Genomic DNA, 13,861 nt, shown 5'->3' with positions numbered 1-13,861 from the left:
CCATGATGGATTGAAATATTTGTATAGAGAAGCAGCAGACACATGCCAGTACTTTCCAAAATATGATATAGGGTCACATATTTTTGGAATCGTTTTTCAGTTATTCATTTAGAAACCAAAAAAAAATAAATTTTGAGACCTTTTCATCACGACCTGTAATTTCAGTATTTTTTGTTTCAAACAGTAGTTGAGTTGTAGTACTTTTTTTTTTAAAGAATAATAAAAGGTTAAATGTAATTTAGTGAACTAATCTAATTTGATTAGATTTCATCAATAATTGAAGTTGAAGTTTTTACTAGTAGCAAAGTTAGCCCTCTGCAGCACCTCATTAACAGTTGAAACTTAAACAAATTTCTGGATGTCTCAAGCAGACGTCTTAGTAAGATGTAGTGTGATGAAGATACCATTGAATGAACTTGTTCAAAGATCTAGGATCAGAATATCAGTGGACATTTTGAAATGTCTATTTGTATATCAACTTAGTACATTTTCTGTCTTTTGTATTCTTCGACATTTTATTGATCCTTGTAATTACACTACTGTATATTTGATGGTTTTCTTGCTTCTTAAAGAGATTAAGTGAAGATGTATTTAACAAAATATTCATTTACTTGAAAGCTCATCAAATTTCTTGTGATATTGTCATTTCTTGTCACCTGTAATCACATTGTATAATTAATTAATCATTGAATTGAATGTCTCTGCTCTATATTGGGCCATCTGTGTTTCTTCCAACCCGTTTATATACATGGGACTTACATTTTGTAATTTGTAGTGTTTTTGTTGTTTTTTTCAATGACAATATTTGTGTTGTTTATACATATATTTCAAGAACTATTTCTAATGATGGTACTAAAGGCTACATGTCTCCAGTTAACCCACCCTAAAAGGTCTAGATGCTTCCCCACGGTCATAAGAAGTATCACAAGATAATAGTCCACAGACTTGGACACTGCAATGACAGATGTGGGCTGAATGTCAACAAATGTACACTATGGAAACTATTTGTTGTCTTTGTTTTTTCTGTGGAACTTGTTCTCTGAAAGTATTGATGTCTCTTTATTGTGTTGTCATGGTGATGTCAAGTAGTGCTAGTATTGTATTTGATTTTCATAATGTGTATACTATTGGCTGTGATTTTGTTTTTTTAAAGGTTTCAAATCATTTTTGAGTAACCAGTACTTAGAAAAGTTTTTTCCCTTTGGAAATATGCTAACCACCCAATAGTTTGTTTTTTTTTTAAGGGGTGGTCTTTTTTAAATTATACTTTGTCTAAGGTTAACAAGAAAGTATTATCATATGGAAATATACTTTAAGAAAACTTTAGCTTCTTGATGTTAAGCTAACCATAACTAAGTCAATCAATGAGGCTTAGTCTTAGTTAAGCAGCAAAACCACTCAATTTCATTGGAGTTCTATTTGATTTGGTTCAATGTTTACTACAAACTGTGTATTTAAAATGACTTTGTTCTTGATCCAAATATCTATTGTTGTATATTGTACAGTGAGATATCAATCTTCAGTACAGTGTCTTTGTGAACAAATAAATATTATTGTAAGATAACAAGCTCTTGTGTTTTTGTGAAGATCTAAACAACTGATCATTTACTTCAACTGCCCTAAAATGTACTTCTATTTGGCATGGAGTTCAACACTAAGAGCACACACACATTAAATAGAAGTTCAACCCAATACTATTCAGGATCATCAAAATATTTTTATTATTTTTAAATATTCCATCATGTAGGGAGAAGTGGGGCATGAGGATAACAAACAAAAGTGAAAAAAAAATATCTGAGGAAAAATATATGCATAAATTACTTCAAGTGAGGTTAATAAAAAAACATTGCAGGCTCAACTGGTCACACTCCACATGGGATTGAATGCTGGCCATCAGTGTGAGAGAGAGAACTATGTAGAAATAGGTGTGTCACTTAGCCCTGTAGTCACACCAAGTAAAAGAAAGAGGTGTTATTTACAATTGGTGCATACACATAGGGATAAATCACAAGTTATCTGAAGATGTGCTCTACAGACACACAACATCCTGGCATGACAGGTCTGATCCCATTTTTTCACTCATAACAAAAGTAATAGAGCGGGGGGGGGGGGGGGGGTGACATTTAGTCATTTTGAGAGAATAGCTTTTTATTTTTCACTTGCTCAATTCAACTAAAAAAAAAAATTTCATTCACACACGATTCTGTATAAACAAAAAACAGGATGTGGGTTAGAGAAGAATGAGATATTTGTTGATCTCACTGGACTACAAACTGAAAACTTCCACTTTAAGGGCTGACATAACCAGCACATTCTGTAGTCAACACTACCAACTCCCAAAGTGAAAAGTAAATGTTAAAAATTCTTGTACAAATAAAAAGTGTGAACAATTAGAGACATTGAATTGCTTACACTGCTGTCCATATTGCTACTTGTTTTGGCAATTCACTTGAGCTTCTATCAATTCTAAATTCATAATTGCACACACATGTAAGTAGTTTAGCAGAAAATGTAGCGCTAGTCAAAATAGAGACTTTTAAAAATGTAAAGAAAATACTATGAGAACTATTTTTAAATGTCTACGTATGAAAAGGATGAAGTATGTCTTAAAAAAAGAAAAAGGAACATGATAAACAATCTGAAGAAAACATTTCAATGAAAACATTTGGTAAAATAAAGGAAATAAATTTAACATGAATGAACTTCTTTTTTTTTTGGTAAAAATTTTCAGAAAACAAAAAAAAAATGGTTATCAAACTTTAGAAAATAACAGATAGAAACCTGCTGTTAGATGTATAATGTGCAGATCTCTATAAGTCTTCACAGCCAGAGAAAAAACAAAACTTTCCTATATTTACATGGCATAATTTGTATGCCCAAACATACTTGCATATATACACTAGTCCAGCAAGCTGTGCTTACACCACAACAAGTCAATAGTGAAACCCAGAAGGAAACAGAAAACAATATCAACATTGAAAGTCAACTCTAAAGTAATCAGTAAAGTAGTCAGTAATCAAATCACACACATCATCAAGGGCATCAAATCAATTGAGGATGAAGTCCATAGATATTATTTAATGTAATACAATCTACAATTTAAAACAAAAAAATAGTTATAAGAATAGTGTTCTACAATGTTGATAAAGAAAGCAATGTTCTTATGTTACTGACTTGATACATGGAACTAGTTTAAACATTATGTCTCCTTCAAGCAAGTCAACACAAATTTAAAAAAAAATATTGAAGATTTTTAAACTATGAAAATACATAACCATTTTTGTACATATCACAGTTCACCAGTATGTAGTATGTACATATGTACTTAACAGTACACATCTTATGAAGTATGGAATCTATTCAATTATAAGGTTATTTCTATGATATCATACAATGCCACCGCACCCCCCCCCCCCCTTTTTTTTTTCTTCCAATTTAAGGAAGCTTTCCAGACTCTGCCAAAAAGCTAACTAGTCTGAAAGTTGACAGTAAACTGATTTAAACCCTAAAAATAAGCAAGAAATGAAAGAGAAATATTTTTGGAACTATGGGCAAGGATTAGAATTAAATGTCCCATACTTTTATTGATGGTCTTGAATGACGACATTTCACATAGTAGTCAGCAGTGACAAGAAGATACACTTTTGAAAACAATAAGTTTGTCATTACATAGCAAGATACTAGAAACAAGTGATTGGACAGACAAGTCAATGATGGACAGACAAGTCAATGATGGACAGACAAGTGTTTAAAAAAAAAAGATGTTGAATGAGAAGAAAAAAAAAGGGGTGGGGGATGGCCAGAACAAATAGATGTCTGAGTAATATTCTGTTGAGTTTTGTGTGTAAGCAAAGATTCTAAACAGTTGAAACCTTGTTATGTTATTTACGTCTACATAATTATTGCCTGTCTTTATGTCAAAACAACAACTTTCTTCAATTACAACAGCAAATACAATCATATAAATAGATTGAGCAAAGAGTTACAAAGTCAAGTCATCATGAATATCTGTAAACAGCACACACACACTCATATTTGTGAAAGGTGCATCACTGAACATGTCCACTGGTTCAAGCATCTACTTCACACATCTGTTCTGTAACACTAACGTAGCTAGGGTTCCAACACAAATCTTGAAAAGATATTCAAACACAATTTAACATTAAAACAAATGGATTTCACAATCATTGTTTGCACCTAAATCCTGTTGATTTTTTGTCTCACTCAATGACATTCATGAATACATACCATTATTAGAAATTGAGTGTCTACATTTGTATGTATACAACAGTTTCTAAGCATTAAAATAACATTACAAGATTACATTTGACAATTCTGTAAGCCTTTGTTAAAAACTAGAGGATTTGAATTACACTTATGTAAGATGAAGATTAAAACTTAATTCCTTGACAACTTGTTCATTCTAATACTGCTTTGATATGAATGTACATGTCTACACAGAGAAACATTAATGCTGAACTAACAATGAAGAAAAAAAAATCATTGAACAACATTTTTACAATCAGATACAACTATTGCTAAAATGATCAATGGAGTTGAATGTTATTCCTTAAAACTGTATATATTCATTAAAACCATAATTAAAGAAATGAAAACACTACCATTCTGTCAGATGATTAGTTTTGATATTAAGAGAACTCAAAATACTACCCATATGTCTGTCATAATTTTGATATTCACTAAAACCATATAAGGAGAAATGAGAACATCATCATTCTGTCAAGTCATTATTTTGATATTTATTAAAACATACACAAAAAAAAAAACAAAAAAAACTTCAAAATACATACATACATGTGATAACACCCTGTGAACCATGTAACTCTGAGACAGTCATTCAGGATCTAACAGTGAACTACAGCTTGTAAACTATACACAGAAATCAGCAACTATTTACAATCACAAGTCCAGCTCACCCCTTGACACCAGAGCACTAAACAAAGCTCATGAAAATAATGCTAGGAACACCCTAGTTTACAAAGTCTGCCATTAAGAAAAACACAATAAAAATCAATAAAAAAACACATTTATATATATTTAAAAATACTGGTTTCATCATGGACAACTCTACCCAATTAACACAATGTATTGCAGGAAAACTCACATTGTATTGGGCTACCAAAGGTAAACTTTTTTTCATGAGAACACCATTATATATATATTTATGTATCAATATATTTATAATTATGGTGTCTGGATAAAATAAAAGATGCAAAAGTTGATCTACAACTTAAAAGCTAGTCTGCGATAAAAGCTGTTCCACCAAACACTTTTTTTTAAAGATTTTTTGTCTTCTTTTCAACTATAAATTGTTCACCTAATTATTTTAAAGGAATCAATAAGTTAGTCACGCAAGTTCAGAGCTGACAGAAGTCATAAATGTATATTTGTTATTTTTTGTTCCAATTTAATCATGCATACAAAAACGAACACTTTATTTTGTTGAAAAACTGACTCCTACAATGTTTGTCTTTTTAAATTTGTTTTCTATATCAATGTTCAAAAAAAAATCCACATACGTTTTATATGTCAATATAGGGGAGCTGAAACTATTTTTTTTTAGCCAATAACTTGAAGTGATTAAATACCAACTTAGTACCTTTGGCAGCCAGGGGGAATAACCATGAGTGTAATGACAAAGAAATCAAGTCTATGAGTTACATTACAATGCTATGTGTCAGTCTCACTGTGGTCACCCCGCTGTGCTCCTCCAGCTTTGGGACGACGTTTCATCTTTCTCACGATGTCATTGTAATAAAAGGGCTGTAGACAGAATGCCTAAAAAAAAAAAAAAGACAACAGTGACACCATTTTTTTTAAGATAACAATTCTTTGAAACAATACAAAGTGGAGTTTAATACTGTTACAATCTTATTTTAATAGATTACGGGGGTTAGAGTAAGTAGCCTATATTAATTAATACCTAATATTATACAAAAACAGTTGAAGTGTTTGACTTACAGTTTGTAGCCTACAGGCTATTTACATCAAGAGATTGAATAGGGATGATGGCCACAATATAATATGGAAGTTAGTGAAGTACAGAGAAATTATGTTAGAAAAATGTACACAGAGTAACTTTCAAGACCTCATCTCAAATAAAAATCAAGTAAGTCATATCTTTAAATGGCATGGAAGCTTTCTTAGAAAAAAAAAAGTCAAAATGATTAAATGGTAACAAATATTTTTTTTATTTTAAGCTATTATTTAGAAATTCAACAATATCCACTAAATAAAAAATTTATTATTTATTAGTTACTAATTATGGCTCTTTTTTATCATTAAAATTAAACTAGAGAGAAATTCATTTAACTTCCATATTATTTCATGGTCCCATTGGCCAACGTAAAACACATCAATGTTACCTCAAAAATATTTTAGAACCCAAAAGTGAACTAAAAAATAAATAAATTAGATGTTAGGTAAAAAAAAAAATTAAAACCAACAAAAAAATAGTGTTCATTTTAAGATTAATACTAATAAATTGTTTACTACTGTATGCATACTGCTAGTTAGATTTTATCCCCCATTACTAACAAAGAATGTTAACATTGAGGCAGACAACATTCAAAGAAATCTTCAAACACAAACACAGCACTATGACCAACTTGAGTTGACAGTGAAAGTTAGCTGTTGTTTTAAGGACCAGTATAAAAGACAAAGAAAAACATGTATTTCATATAGGACTGTTGACAGTGGTAGACAAAACCAGAATGATTGACCTGAGGGTGACCTTCTAAAAGGTTTAATAAAGTATGCTGACGCCATCCAGCACAGTCAAGTCTAAACTAAGATCACAAAGGAAAAAGGAAATACTGCTGTGGTGTTCACATTATGATCTTTGTAGAGCTCACAATCTCAGCCACAACAATGCACCACATATGTACAGGTGCACCACAAGTGTTCAACTTGCTATTCTTCAATTAGCCAGTTGCCATGTGTTTTGTGCATCTAGTCTAGCCAAATACCATGTGTTTGTGTTTAGGGCGAATGTTTTTCTCAAAACTCAATGAGTCTTAGCACGTCCTATTTGTAATGATCATGTTTAAAAAATAGAAATAAAATATCACTTATAAGCTACAGATTTAAGTTCAATTGTGATATAATCTCTGTCTTGATGGCTCTAATAATTTCTCTTGATAACTAATCCACATTTACATTAGCCTGTAGTCAATTAATAATGAAATCTGCTCCTTATGGAATGGATACTGTATAGAAATATCTTGAAGGATCTGATTGTTAATTTCTTTTTTTTTTAATTGAACACATTTATTGCCATGTGACAACTGAACACACAGACAGACATAACAACATAATAAGCAGTTACATTGTGTGTAATCCTAACAACATTTTTTGTACAACTGCCTTCCAGCTACAATGTAGGCCTACACATAGACACAGTTCATTCTCTACATGACATGCATGATAAACAAGGTCTAGCTAGCTAGACTTTGTGTTTATTGTTCTGCGGTAAATTAGCTAAAAGTGTCAACATTTAGTTGACAACTCTAAGGCTATGTTGGAAATAAACAGGAAACATTTTACCTTGTTAATGCAACAGAATATTGTAAGAAAGATTCATGATCATCTAAAAATAATCTAATCTAAAAATATATATTAAAAATTATGCTACATTATAAACCTGATGGGATTTTGGTTTTAAAAAACTAAAAGAATCTCTAGTGACAAATACTACATTAATTAAAAACATTCTCTATCTATAAACTAGAGGGAACAAAAGTTACATTTACATTCTAGAGATTCCAATGTATAAATAACTGCAGCCCAAACAACTTGTCAAACATTCTAAATAGTTTACAATATACTTTAAAAAAATATTTAGTCTTTAGTTTTCATATCACTTAATATTTGCATTTTTTCATCCTAACATTTTGAATAGAAAAAGTCCAAAGTTCTGTTACCAAATTAGCCTAATTTCAACTTGTCTAAAAAAAAAAAAAAGAGTGAATTATTGTGTTTAATAGTATCCCCTGCATGCAAACAGAAACACAACAATGTATTTTTGAACTGACTGAACTAAACATGAACACAATAGCGTGAACTAAAAACACAAGTGAAACTGTTCTGCTGAGAACCCAACACAGCAGACAAGGAACATCCCAGCAAGTGGGGGGCACTCACTTCCAACCAACTCTTAGCACATCCAGATGAGTCTCCCCTGTGTGCAGCACCTAGAGATTTGTTATTGGTTTGTAGGTCAGGACATAGACCTGTAAGGGTCAGGGAACCAGTTTATTCAAACAATCAAGAGAACAGCAGAGTTTCTTAAAACTATCTCAATGTTGAGATACAAATAAACTATTATCACACTAGCATTCTTGTGACTTTTCAATGACATCATGCTAGGTAATGGAACACACCCATGTGTGTCTTCTGATTCCTTAACACAAACATTCAATTAACAAACAATAGCTTGTAGATCAAACTGTCAGATTTGCAACCTTTTGTCTCAATTTATATATCCTGCCAAGAGAATACTCAAATGTGTTCAAATATCACAGATGGTTGCAGTTTTTATATTTTTAAATGCTGACTATAAATGAGGGTGGTGGGGTCTTCGTTAAAAGTCATCTATTAAAGAGATTTCATTGACTAGCAAGGAATGAATACATAATAAAAATGAATGTCTAAATTTATAAATATTCTTAAGAAAGCAAATTAGCTCTGAAGAGATCCTGAAAATAAGAACACCTTTGGTGATCACATTTTGGTTATTTGAAACACATCATTAAATTGTTAACATATCTGTTTAGTAATAGGAGCTGACATCACTGGAATGCTACATGTCTGTAGGGCTTTTACTTGTAAACTTTGTAGCTATGCAGAACAACAAGCTAATTCATCTTTGAGAAAAAGACATTTATCTCCATGATACAGATGAAATAGTGAACCCTAAAGAAAGATATATCATAAGAAAAATGTTTCACTGCTTTCCTTATTCTGATTCTAATCTACAGCCTGATACATGTCAGAACTAACAATGTGAGTCTCGCTGCATCTTCTCTAAAAAAGATACTAGTTTGAGGCCACTAAAATAAAACATAAAAGCTGTATTCCATTTTGGCATGTCTTGTCCTAGATTAATTTTTAAAACATGGGAGGTAGACATTAAGGAACAGACCAGCTTAAAGGTAGCAGTGGACCCAAATAGTAGCCAGCTGTAATATTTCAAAGGAAGCCCAACACTTCATCCATTCAGTTAAAAAGATAAGAATAACATACATCCAATCAGTAAATGGTTAGAAAGAAAATGGTGCCACTCAGTAACTGAAATAGACCATTAATGAATAAAATCATTTTATCCTCTTAAAATTCAAATATGCTAAACTTGAATTAAGCAACCAGAAAGTGTTGTTTTTGTTTTAAAGAAAATAATGAAATATAAGTATAATAGGATTTTAAGTTGAAGTCGAGATCAAATTTGAAATATTTTATGTACATTTCCAATGAATCAGTAAAAAAGTTTAAATAATTAGATAACATAATTTCTTCTAACTCTTTTTCCTTTAGTCATAAAAAAAGTCAATTTACAAAAAAAAGGGTGATGTCAACCTATTAAAAAAAAACATGTCAACCTTAATTTATAAGATAATGACTGTTGATATGGTGCGCGAAGGTGCATGCGTTCAATATAATAAAGTATGGCTCTCCGCCATGACGCTAATTGTGGTTGTTTGTTTATTGTTGACTGCAAACCTAGATCTTAATTAACATGGTGGCAGCATTTTATACTGATTTAACTTAATACCTGGTGTTTGCAGAGATATACAAATACAAGTTGGGCCCTATGTCTGAAATCAAACTCTTCAGCCTACAACTTAAAAATAAATGTCAAAACTAAAACTTAAGTTGTGAAGAGTGTCTATTCCTAAGGAGCTCAAGAAAGGCTTGTTTCGTCCATACAATAAAAACATCATTACTTCTGTCTTTTTTTGCAGCATAAAAATGTGTTTAGAAATAAATGAGCCTAATGTGATGACACGGTGATGTTATGTTAGATGTGATTCTCTTCTACTTTAATTCAGAACATAAGATGCATGCTTAAAATAGAAGCACTAAAAACTTTCAGGGTTACAAGTCATTAGCTTTACAGCTGTAGTAAACCAACACTAGATGGATGTAAGGCAGAAACACTATGATAAAAGAGGATCACTTTACCATATCTGTGGGGAGCAGTAAGAAGTCTTCTGGTGGGTTAGTGATGACGTAGCGTTTGGAAGAAGGGCTGCGCACCGACTCATTGGTGTCCCTAAATCGGTACAAGCCGATGCATAGAATTCCAAAGTTGTGTAAAGCATAAACAAATAATTCACCATATTTTCCTCCTTGCTGTTAAAAACAAAAATGTAGAGAAAAAATCATTTTACTTCATATTAAAACTTTAAAAAAATGATAATGATGTTTAAATTTACACAAAATATTATAATTTATTTTTTACTCTAGTATTGTTTCACTAAAATTAGAACACGGTAAAATATCTCTATTATATATACTCATAAAATCATTAGTATTAACAACAGAATTATATTAAAAAATTATATTAATTTAAAAAGTTCCTAATAAATCACTAATCTAAAACAGACTTTTAAAAAACTTGGATGAATTATATTTAATTTTGTTCTAACTTACCCCATATTGAGAAAGAGCACCTTCAAATAACGATATTTGAGCCACTCTACATCTGTCTCTGTTGGCTAGAACTGCTGGAGAACAGTACCCACCCCGCATTCCTGCACCTTCTGCTAATATCTGCTCAAGTTCAGGAGTAGCTCCCCCTGTGATTAGGGTTCTGATCAGGGTGAGAGCATTGTCATTAAAATAACTCTGCAGAAGAGAAAAATTTTTATATTTCAATCCTGACATTGACAGAATACTAACCAGATTTTTTTTTTTTCACATAACATAAACTGATAGTTATATTTTAATACAGGAAAAGCACATGAAAGACATTTTAGTGGATATTACAAAGATTTAGATCTGCACTTTTGTGCTAAAATGGACACTTTTTTTCAACCAAGTGATGTCTCATTTAGCTTTACTTATTTTCTAAATCAGTGATCATAATAATATTAAAATAACAAATATCCATTTTATATTTATATATTTTAAACAAATCTTTTGTTAATTTAATTTTTTACTTTCATGAAAAATGTTTATTTGGCAGTGACTTGGCAGAATTTATGTCATTGATTAATATGCATGACTAAATGCATGAAGCTTAAGACATAATCATCTTCTTTTTTGAAGTAACGTCTGTATAATATAAGATAAGGGAATTACTGAAAAAAGTAAGCCCTTTTGTCCAATAATATTACTAATTCACTTTTAACATCTTTTTGCAGTTACATTGAATACTGACTCCTAACAACAATAACTATCTCACTTACTGTGCTCATTAGAGAATCCAACACACTCACAGCAAATGCTGTGCCACAAGCAAATGGCTGAGTCATATATAGCTCTGTGTCTGGATCATCATCGTCATCTTGATCAAGAAACTGTACATTGGAGTCATTAGCTGGCAAGAGTATTTAATGTTCCATAATTACTTTAATCTATCCAAAGTCAACAGTATGTTCTATATTCATTACTTATTTACTAGTTATTTATGTAAATTAATTGAAATGTTATTAAGTAAAAGGCTTATTTTATTTTTTAATACTTTAACTTTGATAAAAAAAAAAATTTAAATATATCAATCAGTAATATATTGATTTTATATCAATCTTAGTTTACAATTTCCACACAAAAAATATTTGTACATGGTGTAAATTTTGCTGGATAAATATGTATAATTTAATAAATGGATGTGCCATTAATAACAAGACATCAATGGCAACATATGTTCCAATTAGAATTAGAAATCTTGTGTTACCTAGTTCAGTGATAAGTGGAACATTGGCCCCAGCCTGGGCTCTCTTCTGCTCCAACAAGGCACTGAATCCTCCAGGAATAAGACCTGCATGACAAAGCACAAAATTATCAATCTGTTCTCTCTACACCAACTATGGTAACAGATAACAGCTATAATAACAACAAGTCAAGTAAGGTCTTTGAGAAGGCTTTACCTTTGGTGGAGACAGAAGACTGTATTAGGCCAACAGTGTCATCAAATGTCATTGCTTTAATGTTTAGTGAGCACAAAATAGCCTCTTTGTCTACAAGATTGGGATCTTCCATGTTTCGATCTTTAGCAGACACAATCACACACATGTCACACAAGTTAATATTCACAGCACGCAGATTGGCACGGTTTAAAGGGGATCCCTGAAAACAGATATAAAGAAAAATTATAAAAAAACTAATTCCAAGGGCAATTTCACCAGAGAATGATCACTTAGTTTGACTCTTATACTCTGAGGACCATGTAAGGTTCTTTTTTTGATAACTTATTCATAGAAATGTAAATAGATTATCTTATAATAAAATCTCAAAGGATTAAAATAGCATAGGTTCCAAATTGTACCATTGTAAACTTCAACATTTGAACAGTAACTCTTAACCCTTCCTACAATTATGGCATTACAAAATCTTGAGCATCCTAAGGGAGTGATGTGTATTAATGATTTTCAAGCATGGCTCAAATTAAACAAAGACAGCATTAGATATCAGCAAGCACAGGACACTATATCTTCACTGAATCCCCACTTGTCTGCTTGACATAGACCTTAAATCAACTCCCAAATCCTCTATCATGAATTAACTTTCTCCTGGGAGATGATTTTAACAGAGAAGCTTGTCTTAAGTTTAAAAATAGTCCAGGTTTGTAAATGATATGAACTGAGTTTTGATATCTGTGCCTTGAGATTAAATTATATTCACTAAGAGCACTGCTACAGAAATGTAATTATTATTTGTAGTTTCACTACATATTGTTGAATTCTACTCCACTAGAGAAAATATGTTAAAAAGTAAATTTACAAAGCAAAGTAAGGATGTGTTACTAATCAGTGTTCTATTTACAACAATTTTTAAAAGCTATTACAAAGCATACAAGCTTACTGGAAGGATGGAAAGTTTAGGAAAGTTCTGCAAAGTCTTCCATTCTCTATGTAAGTATTCCAGATTGCCTACAATGATCACATGCTTGAGTTCATGATAGTGAAAATTACTGGCTCTGAGTGGCATGACCAAGTTCCTCAAACCTATCAATGGTGAGGCAGCATCAGCAAACAGGCAAACTACAACATGGTTGCGTAGTCCACTGGAAGAGGCTTGACTACGATCCTGTCCAACAAAACATAACAATGTATAATTTAAAACAACATAATCAACTCTGATAAATCTGACAGCTTTTCATTCATTTCTAAAATAAAATTTCCCTTTTTAAACCTAAATGTTTGCAGGGAATGTAAAGTTAAGTTGACCCATTTCAATGACTAAAAATGCTTAAAAAATTGAGAGACATCAGCCCAGGTTTCATCTTCAATCAACATTTCATTGCCCCCTTCACAATTCAAGTCCAAGACTAATCCAATTTATTGAACAATCTAACAAGTAGCTTATCATGGAAATGAATTAGAACATAAAACCACTTTCTATATTTGTTTTTAATTCAACCATTCTTTTAAAACCTTTCATCACTAGTCAACTACACATTTACCAGGAGAGTGTCATTTAGAGGCCTGTCTGGACACCAATGAAACATCCCTGTTGAATCAAACTTGCGAGGTTCATCCATATTTGATATAAGATTTCCCTCATCATTTTCTTTGTTCTTAATAGTTGGTGTAGGCCTTAGAAATAAGTTAGAAAAATCAGTAATTATCTTGAAAAAAAAAAATGAGTACCATTACATCTAAAGAAAAAATATTTTCAC

The 13,861-nt window shown here is 31.4% G+C and overlaps 1 protein-coding gene across 31 annotated transcripts in view; it reads right to left on the bottom strand.

The window, feature by feature from the left end:
* Window positions 1-4,767: 4,767 nt before the first annotated feature.
* The window catches only part of LOC106056545 (calcium-activated potassium channel slowpoke-like), a 55,785-nt gene continuing 46,691 nt past the window's right edge, over window positions 4,768-13,861 (bottom strand). For 30 of the 31 annotated variants that reach the window (XM_056021564.1, XM_056021567.1, XM_056021560.1 and 27 more), the window contains 8 exons: window positions 13,646-13,778; window positions 13,045-13,269; window positions 12,111-12,309; window positions 11,918-12,001; window positions 11,430-11,560; window positions 10,672-10,866; window positions 10,201-10,371; window positions 4,768-5,799 (listed from right to left, as the gene is read on the bottom strand). In XM_056021564.1, coding sequence (XP_055877539.1) covers window positions 5,692-5,799; window positions 10,201-10,371; window positions 10,672-10,866; window positions 11,430-11,560; window positions 11,918-12,001; window positions 12,111-12,309; window positions 13,045-13,269; window positions 13,646-13,778 — 1,246 coding nt within the window. In that variant the 3' untranslated portion in view covers window positions 4,768-5,691. Of the gene's footprint in view, window positions 5,800-8,163; window positions 8,253-10,200; window positions 10,372-10,671; window positions 10,867-11,429; window positions 11,561-11,917; window positions 12,002-12,110; window positions 12,310-13,044; window positions 13,270-13,645; window positions 13,779-13,861 lie in introns of all 31 variants that reach the window. The other variant, XR_008776697.1, reaches the window with a different exon arrangement.

The sequence above is a fragment of the Biomphalaria glabrata genome, chromosome 2, assembly GCF_947242115.1.
Source record: "Biomphalaria glabrata chromosome 2, xgBioGlab47.1, whole genome shotgun sequence".
NCBI lineage: Eukaryota > Metazoa > Mollusca > Gastropoda > Planorbidae > Biomphalaria > Biomphalaria glabrata.
This window is presented reverse-complemented; position numbering and strand designations above follow the sequence as displayed.